This window comes from Hydractinia symbiolongicarpus, chromosome 14 (assembly GCF_029227915.1).
Source record: "Hydractinia symbiolongicarpus strain clone_291-10 chromosome 14, HSymV2.1, whole genome shotgun sequence".
Classification (NCBI taxonomy): domain Eukaryota; kingdom Metazoa; phylum Cnidaria; class Hydrozoa; order Anthoathecata; family Hydractiniidae; genus Hydractinia; species Hydractinia symbiolongicarpus.
In genome coordinates, this window is record NC_079888.1 from 12,734,669 (window position 1) to 12,752,347 (window position 17,679).

Here is a 17,679-nt window from a genome sequence, read left to right on the forward strand (position 1 = left end):
TGGAAGTCTGCTTTCGTTTAAGACTTCCATCTCTAATGTATTTGGCAAATTCTAATGGAGATCACTTTTTAACTTTTTAATTTTTGTTTTTTATTCTTTTTCTTTTCAATTTTCACAGATTATAAATGTTACTATGTTTGATTGAGCAGGCAGGCTAAGGATTATTATTATTTTTATTTTTTTTGTTCTAGTTGCCCCAGTGGAAACAATCCACTAACTATAGGTTTTTGTGATTTTCTGGGCTAGCCACTTTAAATATTTATTATTATTATTATTATAGATTGCGTTATTGAAGATAGATAAAACAGGGGTGCAAACTTGGTTCAGACAAGGTGTCATTTTTACGAGGAGACTGGAAAAAAGCTGTGTTTGAGGTTGGGCAAAGGTCAAATCGTTCTCGTCAAACTCGCACGTCAATTCTTACTCTGTTATTGAAATTTTTTTTTTAATTTTCTATAATACTGAACTATGGGAGCGAAGATGAATGTACAAATCGAGAAAGGAAAGACATGTATTAAATATAAACTCGTTCTCGACAACTTTTTCAAAAGTTCTATAGAACAATATATGAGCAGTTCCAACAAAACAAAGAAGACTACATCCGGCATGTACTTTGACAATTCTTCGGGCAATGATGGCGATACAATATTTATTAAGTGAAGCGCAAACCTAATGATTTCAGGAAGCTTCGCTCATCTCCAGTCAAACATTTTGTGTATTGTGAACACGATAACCACGAATCAATGCGAAAATCTTTTGCTTGTCTACACATTCATCGACATATTTTCTTCCGATTCTACGTTTTATAAATCAGCTTTCATTTTTCAAATGAGCCTTCTTACATTCAATACCATTATAGTAAACGTAGCTGCATGGAGAACCTTTATATTTGTAGGCTCCATTATCGTCTGCTAAGATTTGATCCAAGGTAAATTTGCTGTTATCAACAAGGTAAACTCCTGACGTAACAACACCTGAAGAAAAAATATATATCGTTTTTTGCATGAAAGACATTTTTTAGGACTTGAGGATAACTAATGAAATAAAATAATCTGTTACCTTTTGGTGGACTAGCATTTGCATCGAAGAATAGACTTTCGTCAGGTGTGTCTGCAAACAGCTTATCAAATATATATATATTCAGCACTTGTTGTAGCATTTATTGTTATCTGAGGAAAAATTAACCAAAATATAACATTATAATAGTAACTAACTATTGCAAGATTATTAAAGCGATAAAAAACAAACCTTTTTGTTCTTTTTTGGGATAAGAAAAGCAGAGGTGGACGGTGTTTGTGTAAGTATCTGTAAAAAATATGGAAAGAAAATACAGAAGTATCCCTCAACCCCACCCCTCTGGGGCCCTGGAATCGATGTTGCATAATATCATACTTATTGTTTCAGTGGATTTACTTCACTCATGCAAATACGAAGTTATTCCTGACGAAATGTGCAAATTATAATATTTACCTGCGCGTTACCAACGTCGTCACCAGCATCTGTACAATCTGACAATGGTGGAGATAGCAGCGGGTTCTGGTAGCAGTCCGGCTAGAAAATCAACATTCATGATTGAAAAAACAACAACAAGTGAATCAAAAAATATTGTACTTACTGTTGCAAAAACTTGTTCATGATCATTTGAACTCGTGTTTGGATCGTCATGTTGAGATATTTAAATCGTACTTTACCCTATAAAGAAGCCAAAGAAACGTCGTAGTAATTGGTCTAACAATTCCTTCCAACAACATGCAAATAACCCCTAACTTTATCCAAAAAACAGCCATGTATCATGTCAATTTCTCCTCTCCATAAAATTGATGATGTAAAAAAATGTACTCACATAAAAATTATTCGCATATTCCATGAGAATGTTTAACACAGGCACTGGGTAATTTTCGTAATCGGGCACTATATCCACAGATTCTGATATGATGGAGGTGTCATAATCATATATTATGCATTCTGGAGCAGCAATATTGTATCTTCTTGCGGTGCTCCAAAGTTTATTTTTGTCGCAAGAAGAGTACACGACAAACGAATTTTTGATGTGACTGACGTCAAGAATCATATCCAATTCTTCAGATATGTATTTCCCTAACGGTCCAAATGGTAAACGTGTGAACTGAAAAGAGAATGGATATCATCATGCTGCGATAAGATTTCTTATTAGAAACGAAATAAATTGATAGACCGCCGATTAATTCCAGCCTAAAAAGGGGGCTCGCCAAAACGCCCCTCTACCCGTGAAGTGGTCATAAACAACCTGGTATATGGTAAACCAAACAACAACAAAACAAACTTAAAAAAAAGATGGAAGAAAATGCAGCTGAAACCCTTGATTATTGTTACCTTTTCTTCGTCTAGTAAGTACATAATCTTACAACACTTTTTACTTCTTATAACAACTTATCAAAAATATGGCATCAAGAACCAGAAGAAATGGCAGCTCTCCAATCTCCGACCAATCTCTCTCATCAATAATACTCGACCGTTTAACTTCCATAGAAGAAAAGTTTGATCACCTCAGTGAAAAAGTAATGGAAACGAACAAAATTGGTTTAACAGCAATAGAGAAATCTAACGAAGCTCTATCCATATCAGCACAAAACAAAGAACAGATCTCGGAAATCGTTGATAGGGTAGAGGACCTACTGAACAACAAGGCTATGCTGCTAAGATTAAATACTTAGAGGACAAACTGGATGATCAAGTCAACAGATCTATGCGTTCAACACTGGTTTTCAAAGGAATTGAAGGCACTGAGTCTTCATGGGAAGATACTAAAAACAAACTATCTAACATACTAAGCAATTTAACTGAAAATAAGTCAGCTAATATAATTGAATCGTGGATTGAGAGAGCTCACCGTCTAAACAAATAACACATCAAATTCAAACAATGACACTAATAATAAACCTAACCGTACTCGCCCAATTAACATTGTTGCAAAGTTTACTTCTTGGAAACACAGTGAAGAAGTTAAAAGAATAATCATTAACTATAACAAAAACAACGTCAACCAACCTAGGATCTATGTTGAGCAACTACAGTCATCAAACCTTGCTAGCAGAACTAATGAAGCAAAGAAATACCGAAAGGAACTGAGGCTGCAACATCCTGACTGGTTGATGTATGTTTCCCACCCAGCACGACTTTTTGGTAAAAAGCCCGGTAAAGACAAATACGCCATCTTGAAAGAATTCTAAGGTGTTAACTTTTCTATTTATTGTTTCTTTTTTTTTTTACACTATAGTATGCCTTTTATGTATCTATATTATTTTATACTTAGATATTTATCATACCTCTACCTCTAAAAATACTCCTAGTAATACCACAAGTAGTAAACGCCTTTTTTTTAGCTTACTGTCTTCATTAACTGAAACTGCATTGACGGCTATCTGATCTCTTCTATTTCTTCTCTTACTTTACTTTCTACAATTTTCTTTTGCAATAACATACAAACATTTTGAAATGCCGATACTATACCCATGTGGTATTTGTAATAAGTCAGTTGCTAAACACCACAGAGCAATATGTTGTGACTTATGCGATAAGTGGGTTAACATTAAATGTAACTTTACTTTTAATTCTACATATGAGAGCTACATAGAATATAACATAAGTTGGTGCTGTAATCTCTTATAATAATAAGCCAGTTCCGTGTGTCTGTCTGTCACTTTTGCAAACACGATATTTTTACCACCCGAATGCGCGAGTTTTTCGAGTTTTTTTGTTTTGTTTACATTTGTCTCGCAACCGTTAGAAACCACGTGATAGAAAATAAGCAGTATGATTCGTTCAAATACGTACTTTCGAACGGGACGGCATTCGAATAAAAAGTTCCGTTAGCGTAAAAACAAACAAACATAAAAATTTCTCGACAAAGTTCTCGACACAAAAGGCGAACTGAAGAAGCGGTTAAAAAATGTCTTATTTTCGACGATCGCTTAGTCACAAAAAAGTGCAGATATTAATCTCTTATAATAATACGCTAAGTGTGTCTGTCTGTCACTTTTGCAAAGTGGATTACATTCTTCAAAATTTTCTTTAACAAATTCTATAAAACATCGCCTATAAAATTGTTCTGTAATTTACCAAACTTTACCGATAAAATAGTATTGACGTCAAAGAAAAGTTAATTAAGATTAGTGAAGCCATTACAATGCACTTAAAACTTTGAGGCCAAATAACTTGGAAACGAGTTGGTGACGTCAATGTTTTTTCACCGCGTGGGTAACTAGGGACCACCTGGGACCAATTTGGGTAAGTTTCCCAAATCTGGGTCCCTGAATCCGTTTCGGGAATGGACGGGTTGATGACGTCATCAAAAAACCTTCAAACCCTAATATCTCTGCAACCGTTTGTCAAAAATACACGATCCTATACATTTTTCAACGTTTCAAGATCTATACGATGAAGGCAACAGGCATACACATTTCTGAAAAAAAAAGTTTTGTGTTCTGACATGTCTCTGCTGACGTCATCAAAATTTAAATGACGGTTATTTTTCTCTGTTATCCTGCCTAAGTGGATTTTTCCACGGGCCTTATCGACTAGTCTATATAATAATACGCCAGTTCCGTGTGTCTGTCTGTCACTTTTGCAATTGGATTACATTCTTCAAAATTTTCTTTAACAAATTCTATAAAACATCGCCTATAAATTTGTTCTGTAAATTACCTAACTTTGACGTTAAAGCAATATTGACGTCAAAGGAAAGTATATTAAGATTAGTGAAGCCATTGCATTGCACTTTTAAATTTAAGGCTAAATAACTCGGAAACGGGTGGAAATAACTGACGTCATCTCCTGCGTAGGTAACTAGGGACCACCTTTGACCAATGGGTAAGTTTCCCAAACCTGGGTCCCTGAATCCGTTTCGGGAATGGACGGGTTGATGACGTCGTCAAAAAACCTTCAAACCCTAATATCTCTGCAACCGTTTGTCAAAAATACACGATCCTATACATTTTCTTGATCAGCGTTTCAAGATCTATACGATGAAGGCAACAGGCATACACATTTCTGAAAAAAAAAGTTTTGTGTTCTGACATGTCTCTGCTGACGTCATCAAAATTTAAAGGACGGTTATTTTTCTCTGTTGTCCTGCCTAAGTGGATTTTTCCACGGGCCTTATCGACTAGTGGTATAAATAATTAATTAATTACTTTGCAATTTTGCTTCTAATACTATTATAGTTGTATTTTAATGAAATATAATAGTATTAAAACGGTTTTCTTCTTTTGAAAAAATTTATTGCTAGTTTCTTATAATAATAAGCCAGTTCCGTGTGTCTGTCTGTCTGTCACTTTTGCAAAGTGGATTACATTCTTCAAAATTTTCTTTAACAAATTCTATAAAGCATCGCCTATAAAATTGTTCTGTAATTTACCAAACTTTACCGATAAAATAGTATTGACGTCAAAGGAAAGTTAATTAAGATTAGTGAAGCCATTACAATGCACTTAAAACTTTGAGGCCAAATAACTTGGAAACGAGGTGGTGACGTCAATGTTTTTTCACCGCGTGGGTAACTAGGGACAACCTGGGACCAATTTGGGTAAGTTTTTCAAACCTGGGTCCCCGAATCCGTTTCGGAATGGACGGTTTGATGACGTCATCAAAAAACTTTTAAACCTTGATATCTCTGCAACCGTTTGTCAAAGATACATGATCATATACATTTTCTTGATCAGCATTTCAAGATCTATACGATGAAGGCAACAGGTATACAAATTTCTAAAAAAATATATTTATTTTGTATTTGCACTGCTGACGTCAGCAAAAAACTAAAACAACCTGTTTTTCCATTTTCCTTCTGCCTAAGTGGATTACTCCACGGGATTTATCGACTAGTAAATGTATTAATTCCACAATACCTTTTTCCAAATTTAACAATGAAATCCTAAAATTAACTATAAACGGTAAAAATCCAAACGAATCCTTAAATATCTCTTCTGAAAACTATGTCACATAACTCATTGTTTAAAGAACTAGATTCCTTAACTATAAACTCTGATTTAGATAGTGCAAGCTGCTCAATCCACGAATTAAACAACATTAAAACATCAAAAAAATTCTTATCTGCTCTTCATATAAACATTGCATCCCTAAGCTACTATTTTGACCATCTAGATAACCTCTTATCTCTTTGTGACATATCATTTGATTTTATTGTTATATCTGAAACACGCAATAGGGTTGATAATCCTTCAGTCACTAACACAAACCTTACAAACTATGAATTTAAGGAATGTTTAACTGAATCTAGTAAAGGGGGCACTAAGCTTTACATTTCTAATAAATTTGACTTTTTACATCGGAGTGATCTGGAAATATATAATCCCAAAGAACTTGAATAAACAATAATTGAAGTTAAAAATAAATCCGGAAAAAATTTAATAGTAGGGTGTATCTATAGACATCCCTGCATGCCAAGAACTGAGTTTAATGATTATTTTTTCAGTCCTCTGATGGAAAAATTACAAAAAGAAAATAAAGACATTATATTAATGGGAGATTTTAATATTAACCTCCTTAACTATGATAGCCATGCAGAAACAAATAACTTTTTTAATCTAATACCTGAAAACACTTTCATACCGCATATAACTAAACCTACTAGAGTCACAACAAGGTCGAAAACACTCATTGATAACATTTTCTCTAACCTAATAACTACACCATGTACAGCTGGCAACCTCACCTATTCTACCTCTGATCATCTACCACAGTTTGTCTTCTTCAACAAACCAGTATCCACTGCTGACACACACAAAAAGGTTAGATGTTCCTTTCGAAATTTTACTAAAAACTATTTCCTCCTAGACATACTTTCTGTTGACTAGAAAGAAGAACTTTTTTAATCAAATGACCCAAATGTTGCTACTACCTCTTATTACCAAATTAAATTCTATCATTAATAATCATGCTCCTCTTGTCCAAGTCAATACAAAAAAATCTAAAATAAGCAGAAAACCCTGGGTAACATTTGGAATACTTAAATCTATTAACTACAAACAGCACATATATAAAAAATTCCTAAAAGAAAAAAAAAAAGCATTATTGTTTACTCAATTCAAAAAGTATAGAAATACACTCAACCTAATCACAACAGTCAGCAAAGATAAGTACTTCAAGGATTTTTTTCACGAACACCAACACAATCTTAAAAGAACCTGGGACGGAATCAAAAAAATCATAAACTCCAAGTCCTCCAAAGGAAATATACCTAGCACAATGCAAATAAACAATAAATCTATTAGTAATAACCTCACTATAGCTAATTCTTGCAATAGGTTTTTTGGTGAAATTGCTGAACATACCAAATCTAAAATCAGACCCACTAGCATCTCTCCAATGGACTATATGGGAGATACAAACTCACACTCTATTTTTATGAAGCCTACTACTACTATAGAAACAGGAAATTTGATACTCTCTCTACAGGAAAATAAAGCCACTGGTCCTGGTAACATTCCTACTACTTTTTTGAAATTACTTACACCTACTATTAGTCCACTTCTAAGTAAAATCATTAACTTTTCCTTTCAAACTGGAACTTACCCAGACATTCTAAAAACTTCTAACATTGTACCAATTTACAAAAAAGGCCTCAAAACCTGTATTGAAAACTACCGCCCTATCTCCTTACTTTCCAATATAAATAGAATTTTTGAAAAGGCTATATACTCACGTTTTTATTCGTTCTTTGAAGATGATCTCTTACTTTTTAAATACCAATATGGTTTTAGGCAGAAACATAATACCGTGCATGCCCTACTACAACTAACTGAGGAAGTCAGGACTGCTTTGGACAAAAGGAACTTTGCTTGTTGCATCTTTCTAGATTTACTAAAGGCTTTCGATACAGTTGAACATTCCATACTGTTACAAAAACTTGAAAAATATGGTGTTGAGGCATTCCCAACAGCCTTATAAAATCTTATTTGACTAACCGTAAACAACATGTAACAATAAACGGTATAACATCAGATAATTCTGGCATAATTCATGGAGTCCCACATGGCTCAGTCTTAGGGCCTTTATTATTTTTAATATATCTCAACGACCTCCATCGTGCAATAAAACACTCAAAAATAATTCATTTCGCAGATGAAACTAGCATGATTAATTGTAGTAGTTCTTTAAAAAATTAACAAGGAAGTAAACGAAGACTTAAAAATTTTAAACATATGTCTACGAGCAAACAAAATTAGTCTAAATGTTAATAAAACAGACATTATACTGTTTCGCCCTAAGCACATCAGAGAAGTTAAAAAACATTTAAATTTCCGCCTTAGTGGACAAAAACTGCAACTAGTCTCAAAAATAAAATACCTTGGAGTTCAAATCAACCAAAATCTAATTTATGATCATCACATTAACGACTTACTTCCAAAATTAAACAGGGCAAATGGAGTCCTAGCAAAGTTAAGGCACATTGTATCCAGAGATACCCTACTAAACTTATACTGTGCCATCTTTCACTCCCATCTTACATATGCATCACTGACATGGGGTCAGACTGTTACATCACTCGTACACAAAGTAAAGCTTTAAGAATTATCAATTTTAAACTAAATCGGGACACAGTTCACCCTTTGTATCTTGACACAAAAATTCTAAAATTTCAGAACCATATTCAATATTTAAACACCCTTTTTGCCTACTCATACCACACACAAATGTTACCCATTTCATGTAAAGACCTTCTTATACCTGTGAATCAAATACATGCTCATCACACTAAACTATCTAACATAAAATTCCACATCCTAAGAACTAATACCATAACCTACTCAGTGTGTACACAAATTCCTATCTCCTGAAATAAAGCTATCCCACGAATTAGTAATATTTTATTAGAAAAAGTATCCATCAAAACTTTCAAAAAAAAATTAAAAATATTTTTCACTAACAATAATATAACATAGTTTTACAAAAACTAATCCAAAAATGTTTGAATTGCTCTCTTTTCTCTTTTTCTTCTCTTCTCTTTCCTATCTCTGTCTCTTCTAATGAAAATCTTTTCTTCCTTGTCATTCTGAGACACTATCAATTGCAACCTTCCTGTTAACGATACTTTTTTTATTTGTTTTCGTTTGATTGTTTTTCTTGTTCTTTTGTTTTCGTTTTAAAGGTCGCCGTAGATCTACTAGCTTTGCTATCCCTACGGAATTCCTTCGTTTTAAACTCCAAAGCCTCAATGAGAACTAAAAAAAATATTTTATCTAATATAAAGGTTTTAAATATTACCGTTTTGTACATCTTTTCTAACAAGATACTAATTATATTAGAACAGTAGATTTTTAATCCATGTAACATATTAACATATATCGTTATTTATATTATATTTATTTGAAACGGGTTTATCAAAAACTGTAACTTTTGGAAGCTAAAACGAGAAATACATATTACTTACTTACTTATTTACTTACTTACGTACTTCTGACCCAACTACGGACACCGGCCCAACTTTAGACGCAGGACTGGCCCGTCAAAAGACGGGTCGGTGTGCTCGCAATCGGGATGGCCCATCTATTGACGGGCCCGGCCCAATTTTGGACAAGTGTATGCAAATACGTCTTAAGTTGGTACAGGTCAACTATTGACGAAGGAATCTCTTGCTTTTAAAAGCCGTGTCATGAGATGGGACAAACTTAACTGTACACAAAGGTCTCTTGCAATTTTAGAAAATGTGTTATAAGATGGGACAGGCCTAACTATTGACAAACAATTCCCATGCTTTTAAAAGACTGTGTCATAGGATGGGACAGGCCCAACTATTGACAAAGGACACTTGTGTTTTCAAAAATCGTAATAAAAAAGGGACGGATCCAACTATTGACAATTTTTAGAAACAGCCACAAGATGGGTCAGTTTGAAGACTCCAAGACTAAAGTTAAGCCTTGTAACATGGGAAACACAGTTTCAAATTTTGAAAAAATTGAAGACAGATCTCTGGCCCAACTGTTGACAAATGTAGTGTCTATAGGAGAGGACAAAAGAAAACAAAAAATATATGGAGGAAAATAAATCATGAATTCTCTAAATATAATCTATTACAAATATATATAGCTAAAGTAATGAGCAATACAAATACAATGTCAAATTTGTTTCCTTAAAAATTAAACAAACACAGACATAAATTCACAAATATTAGTGGCACAGAGTCGGTAGAGCGTACAACTGTTTTCCAAGTGATTGTGGATTTGATCCCCACATAATGCTGTTGTATAGTTGGGCAAGAATTTCATAAAAGATTTCTGTACTTCAAATGAGAGCTTAAGGACGCTGCTCGAAACTGGTGATACTGATCACATAAAACATAAATTAACTTATAATATTTTTTTAAATCATAGTCGTAGTCTTTCCTTGAATATATAACAAAATATTTCAATCCTGGATGCCCCAGCCAAAACGATTCTTGCTCTCATATTATACGTAATAGGTCAAGTTGCAATAAGGAGCCTTCGGGCCCCGTTAGCGGGATATCGCCGCTAATATTCGGACTTTATTGGAGTTAGTTTATGTTAAATACAAGGTCTTCAAAAGTATGCAAGCATCTTTTAACGCCATGTCGCAAGTTGGTCCTGACCCGTCAATTGACAGGGCAGCATGTCAAAAGACAAGCCACCGTGTCAAAAGATAAGCCACCATGTCAAAAGATGGTCCGTCCCGTCTTAAGACTTGCCGTGTTCTAAGTTGGGTCAGAATAATACCTTCATTTTATTTAAGCTATACCTACATCAGGTAGATATCTTGTATCTTCCACATGATAAGTACAAAGGAAAAACATATAAATATACTCTAGTAGACATAAATCAGCATATCAACTAACCAGTAAAAGCTTAAAAGAAACTGCTAAAGCCTTTTATTGGATATATGTTAATACCGAATTAAAATTCCCCAAAACATTCATTTGTGATGTGGTAAAGAGTTTTATGGTGATGTTACCAAACTTATGAGCACGCATAATGTAATAATACAACGTGGTGATCGTAGCCAGCATAGAAGTCAAAGTATCGTTGAAAGATTTAATAACATATTAGCAGATAGACTATTTAGTTATCAATACCATAAAGAGTTTGTAAATCCATCAAAAAGTAATAGGGAATGGGTTGGTAGATTGCAAACTGTAGTTAGTGCTTTGAATAACGAAAAAACCAGACTAATTGATATGAAACCTGTAAATGCTATAGAACATACTTTAGTGAAACAGGGATTTTCACAGCCCATCAAAAGTGATAATGAAACATTACTTGATGTTGGTACTAATGTTAGGTATCTGTACGAGCCTGGTGAATTGGAAGGACAATTTTATAAAGGCGGAAGACGAAAACGATCCACTGATGAGTGGATGTATAAAAAATAAAAGATAGATACATAAAAATAATCAACCAATATTATATTATTTAGATGGTGGTCCTAAGAGATCTTTGTTTTTGAAGAGCTTTAGCCCATTTAGAATTCTTAGATATTAGGTCCCATATTCTTTCTATTTCCTTTGGTCTGGATTGTGCTTTTAATTGTGGAATAATTTTTGCATAATTGTTCCTACCTAATGCTTGGAATTTCTTTTTTAGTGTAAAGTAATAGTTTATAAAGCTCTTTTTCTTACTTGGTTTGTACTTATTGTATAGGCGACTTATGACAGTAAATAGATGTTGTACTCCATTACGTTCCTCTATTGTTAGATGTGGAAACGATTGATTCATTATTGTACAATAATGTAAAATAAGCTATTTTTTTAGGACATCAACTTGTTTTTCTTTAAAAGGGATTCTAGTATGGGGATACTGTGTACATAGGAATTGTCTAGTAAACTAAACTCATCATTTTTCCCTTTTTGATATTTTTGATAAGAGAAGGGAAAAAAGAGAGTTTATAACAACCCACCTTGACAGTTGACATTCAAATTGACAACTGTTTCCAAATTCAAAAATATCAGCCACTTAAATTTCATGTCATTGTTTCTAAACATTCGCATAATTATTCCTGCAGTCACTTTAAAAAATGGCGGAATTAAAAAAAACAACATTGCGGTTTTTCGCTGGCTAACTGGTTATCGGCGGTGATAAAAGAAAAGGAATATAGTTATCAAAAAATTTGGGGTTAAATAAATACCATAAACAGTGGCAAATGAAAACAATAAATACAAATGTACCGTATAATACTTTTCCATAGGTTTACACAATCAAATTTGCTAGCCTAATCCAATTATCAAGCAAGGATACCTAGCTAACATACAACCGAGTAGCTTCCACAAAACATCCACAGCATTAAAACTAAGAAGATTTTAATTCTAAAACTTTCCCTCCACCGCCGATACTATTATGCAACTTGAGACAGAGTTTTTGGCCAAGCTATGTCTTTTTGCAGGAGGGAGAGAGCGCTAATCTCGATCAAGTTTAAAGCGGTAAATTTGAGAAAACATGTATATCCAAAAATGTAAACAAACACCTTAGTATGCCTTCGTTTTGTAGACTATGTTTAAAAGAGTATAAAAACTCCAAAGAACATAGGCAAGTATTGTAGCCCAAAGAAATACAGAGGCTGAAAGACATTGGGTTTTTGTTCATTCACGGAGAAGAACCTGAAAGTGATAATGCCAACAAAAAGTGTTTAAATGGAACAATGTGTGGCACATGCTACAGAGGGATAGCTGTTGTAGAAAAGGCAGAATTTTTTAGGTTGAAGTGGAAAGCTGTAAGAAGTAACAGGAAAAAATGGGAAAGTGGTGAACATGTAATGCGTTGTTTACATATATTTCGACAAATCTTGTTTCCCCCTATCTTTGCGGACATATTTTTCAACTTTATCTTTTATTAGAGTGATTCTCAAATAATGCTGACTATGCAGCAGGAGGTCGAAAATATATGCAAGCAAGAGATGGCCATTGTGGAACGCGATTCGACTATGACGGATGCATCTGTTGATTCTCTTTTGAATTTCAAGGATGATATATTTTTGGAAAAAATGACCAAACTTTGTCCCATTTTATCATCTGCTATCAGGGGGGCGACTGGTGTAACTGAAACCAAGTAAGAAAAGTTCTTTGGTAGTACCAAAATATATACTATACGTAAATAATAACCGAGCACTACTACTTTATTCCTAGAAAAAGCATTGGACACCGGACTGCATGCTTTAGGATTTTGTTTAAAGCAAGGTATGGAAGGGGCAGGGGGTGTGTTGTAGCTCACAGAAACGATCAGTTATTGATTGCAGCTGGTGCAAAGAAACAAACGTTTAAATGGTTTAATGCGCTAGGTATCACCAATGGCTACACTACCGCACTGAACAAAAACAAAAAACTAGCTACAGATCATGATAAAGCAGTTAAAAGTTGGAAACAGCAAATCGAAGCAGATAAACAATGCAACGTTGAGTACCAGGTAATGATTCATTAAAACAAATATTTGCCTCCAAGTTTCGGATTTTTTTACTTATACAAATTACAGTTTTTACACTAGATTATAGGAGATAACTTAAATTACGAAGTTACAGTCCGACACCAGGGAATTAAGAATCCAAATCAAAGCCATCACTGGTTCCACTATACTGGTTCCACACCATCTTAAACTTTCAACATTTTCACGATCACGGATGTCAATGATTGTCAAACGAATGTTCTTTCTATAACTACAAGTGGATATGATATTTAAATCCTTCGACAAATCACAACTGCTGACTATTAATTGAGTAAGATCAACATCAACTGTTGCACTGAGGGCAAGCACTGGCAATTTTTGACGGCAAATTGATCTCATCTCACTAATTCTGCCAAATGCTTCATGGAACGGTTCATCAATTCTGTTTGCTGCTACACCCCTAATAGAAAATGATTTGATACTTTAGGTTTAGCTTGACACTGGTTTAAAATATAGATAGCTAGCATCTATTTTTATATAAAAAAAAACACATACCAAGTTACTTTGTGAACTTCATCCACCACAAGACAAACATCCACCACATATTTACTCAATAAAAATTCTCTCCATTTCAAATTATCAAGCCATGACTCTGGTGTACCAAAGAGAATATTGTACTCTCCACAACAAATCTTTTTATAACAATCTATATCCAACTTGGAAGCCTCTAATCCCAAAGCAGACAAGGAATTTGCTGAAGCTACTTGATCTTCTATCAGGGAAATTAAAGGAGACACAACTAGAACCAGAGGTGAAGAAGATGCGCAACCTGATACATACAAATGGCAACAACCGATAGATTAAACTTTTTCCATAAGACGTGGGAAACACACAACGTATCTAGTCTATTTAACACATTTAGTAGAGCCTGTAATTGTTTTGGCTTGATAGAAAATTTAAAGCTAGCCAGGGCTTGTGCAACGGTATTCGATACGTCTACTAACGTCGCCATGTTGAAAGTAATGATTTATCAGCGCAATTAAAAAATTCAGTCTCACCACAATATAATAGGTGTGCGTAATTTATTTATTTCTTTAGGAAGCGTAGCCACGAACTACAACACTTAATGTAATTATACCGGGGGAATATGAACCAATCAGAGAGAGGCAGTCAACTTCTGACTGCGGGTTGGACCTGTCTCTCTTTTCTGCGAGAGCGTAAAAAAAATACAGGGCAATAGCGAAAGCAGGGAAGAGAGACAGGTATCCTTTCTAACATAGGAACTGTTTTAGGGTCACAGTGAAATTCCCATTCCTCTTGTATATGCACTTATTTAGAAAGGTACAACATTAAAAAATACTGTATGAAGGTATATAGACAGGAATATCACTAACTACACCACATTTTGTACAAACTATATAGTGCAGATGATGTTCTGATCTTTACCTTTTCCACATCACAAGCACAATCTATATCATCTTTATCATCCTTATCATCAGTATCACCAAAATAATCATCCATATAATACCTTTATAATCAAGTAAATCCCTATCACCTAACTTCAACATTTCTCTATTTGTAAGTTTATTCATCTATACTATATACATACAGGTTACTTCTTTAAACACATTGACCATCAGTGTAACCTACATCACACTAGTATAGGGCATGGGGTGTTCCAGCTCATTTAATGACGTCATATGATAAGATGTCTAGAATATAGGGTCTTCCAGCTCACTATTTATAGCTAGCTATGAAAGTCTGATGGTACCCTCATGTCCTATATCGTTTTTCAAAATACCAAATAAATAATGAGATAAATTTCTGTCTGTTCATTGTGCAAAACGCGTTTGCCGGATTTTTAATATGTGCGCGGGGTAAAGGGAATGTGAGCATTTTAACTAGTTTGTAGTCCCTCTAAGGTATACATGAACTTGGAGTCTGTTGGCTATAGACCTATTTCAATATCCATTTCCATTCCGCAACATACACAGCCGAAATAGATTAGCTAAACATGAAAACGAGGTTAGTTTAGAGACAATTTTAATTTTTCAGCGAAGTGATGCACATATATTTTGTTTACCTTTATTATTTCTCAAATTAACTTGTTAAATGGGCAAATTATGAACTTTTGGTAAATCATCATTCTCGGCTTAACGTCCGTTTTCCATGCTAGAATGGGTTGGACAGGGTATATTAATGACCCCTTCCAAATCTGATCTAGACTGTGTTAGATCTAAACTTAACTTCCTCTGTATCAAGTCTGTCCTTATAACCTCCTGCCAAGTCTTCTTGGTCTGCCTCTGGGCTTTGCCCAAGGAACTCTCAAGTCTCTACACTTTCTTACCCAATTATCCTCCTCTATTCTTTTCAAGTGCCTTCTTATCTGGATAACAGTTTTAATTATACGGATACTTAGCCTACTTCTTAGCTTATCTGAACTCTTGTCTCTCAGACTGGCGTTACACATCCACCTAACCATATGGTGCTAAACTTCACATGTTAATTGGGGTTACAGAAGGAAAGGTGTGTCTCCATTGACTCCTGGTATAAGGCTAACCTGGTTCACTAGTGTTTTGTCACTCTGCATTAATAATTTTACAAATGTTTTGGTGACCTATGACTAATAGTCAACACTATATTAATTTAACCAAAACAATAGACTGCCTTAAGCTTGTTACTTAAGGCCATAGGTCCATACCACAAACAGGGGGTATAAATATGCCTCTTGTTCTTGAACAGTTCAGACGTTTGGCACAGAACACATTTAGAAAGTAGTTGCTTGTTAACATTGGTCTGAAATTGCTCAATCTACATAATACTTAATGGCATCTAAAAAAGCAAAAAGCAAAGATAAAACTTTTTTAACATACGATGAAATGATGGCTGAGCCTCATCTTAGATCTGTTGACGAGTGGTCAGAGTTAGGCTTTGAAACTATGATTGAGAAATCCTTTTAAAATTCAACTGAAGGCAAAACATTGCAAGATATCTCATTCCTTGTTTCAAAAAAAATTTCAGGAGGCAGAAAGCCTACCAGAATACAATATGGAAAACCTTGAACAAAATTGCGAATTCTGCAGCTGAAGGTGCTGAAGAGGACATCAGTTTCATATCACATGGCTCCTCTTCAGGAACAAAGAAAAAAATCCTTAAAAGCTAAATTTAGAAGAAAAAGACTTTGGCACACGAACTTAAATCTTTTTTGAGGAATGAGATTCAAAACGAATTTAAAAAACAAAAAATACTGCAGGAAGCGCGGACTTACCGTCCACAGTCAAGTCAGCCATCTTTTCGTGTTTCCCCCAGCGATCTCCGACAGCGGGAACGACTTCATTTAGCACCGGGCTAAGTGGTCCCGACACACGACGTACAACATAACTAGTACCCTTCATACTTTATCGATATTAAAAGTCCGACAGACGTTCAGTCATACTTCTCCAACCAAATGGACCCGACAAATGAAACCGCATTATCCGACATCCTCTCTATATAACAAATACATATTTTTTCTGTCAATAATCCATAACCAACGTAATATCGCATAATACTGCATAATACTGCATAATACCTTTATAATTCATAAAAAATACATAAATTTTCTGTCGATGGCCATACCAACGTAATATCGCATAATACTGCATAATACTGCATAATACCTTCATAATTCAAAAAAAATACATAAATTTTCTGTCGATGGCCATACCAACGTAATATCGCATAATACTGCATAATACCTTCATAATACTCTCTGTCGTTACATAAAAAATACATATTTTTTCTGTCGATGGCCATACCAACGTAATATCGCATAATACTGCATAATACTGCATAATACCTTCATAATTCATAAAAAATACATAAATTTTCTGTCGATGGCCATACCAACGTAATATCGCATAATACTGCATAATACCTTCATAATACTCTCTGTCGTTACATAAAAAATACATATTTTTTCTGTCGATGGCCATACCAACGTAATATCGCATAATACTGCATAATACTGCATAATACCTTCATAATACATAAAAAATACATAAATTTTCTGTCGATGGCCATACCAACGTAATATCGCATAATACTGCATAATACTGCATAATACCTTCATAATTCATAAAAAACACATAAATTTTCTGTCGATGGCCATACCAACGTAATATCGCATAATACTGCATAATACTGCATAATACCTTTATAATTCAAAAAAAGTACATAAATTTTCTGTCGATGGCCATAACAACGTAATATCGCATAATACTGCATAATACTGCATAATACCTTCATAATTCATAAAAAA

The 17,679-nt window shown here is 34.3% G+C and overlaps 3 protein-coding genes across 3 annotated transcripts in view; 1 reads left to right on the top strand and 2 right to left on the bottom strand.

Moving 5' to 3' along the window:
• Nucleotides 1-496: 496 nt before the first annotated feature.
• LOC130626152 (uncharacterized) lies at nt 497-16,687 on the bottom strand. The gene is made up of 7 exons (XM_057441257.1): nt 16,648-16,687; nt 1,844-2,125; nt 1,616-1,692; nt 1,471-1,551; nt 1,249-1,305; nt 1,060-1,169; nt 497-974 (listed from the first exon to the last, which is right to left on the bottom strand). The coding sequence occupies exons 2-6, from the start codon at nt 2,069-2,071 to the stop codon at nt 1,166-1,168; spliced, it is 447 nt and encodes a 148-aa protein (XP_057297240.1). The 5' UTR covers nt 2,072-2,125; nt 16,648-16,687; the 3' UTR covers nt 497-974; nt 1,060-1,165.
• LOC130626153 (bifunctional 3'-5' exonuclease/ATP-dependent helicase WRN-like) lies at nt 6,794-14,239 on the bottom strand (the record flags this gene model as incomplete). Its single annotated transcript, XM_057441258.1, has 3 exons — nt 6,794-9,218; nt 12,173-13,839; nt 13,935-14,239. Coding segments are annotated over 2 exons (648 nt in total), but the record flags the coding sequence as incomplete, so codon positions are not given.
• The window catches only part of LOC130626150 (ATP-binding cassette sub-family D member 1-like), a 131,103-nt gene continuing 128,041 nt past the window's right edge, over nt 14,618-17,679 (top strand). Inside the window, exon 1 of the mRNA XM_057441256.1 lies at nt 14,618-14,641. The gene's annotated coding sequence lies outside the window, so the exon portion shown is untranslated. The remainder of the gene's footprint in view (nt 14,642-17,679) is intronic.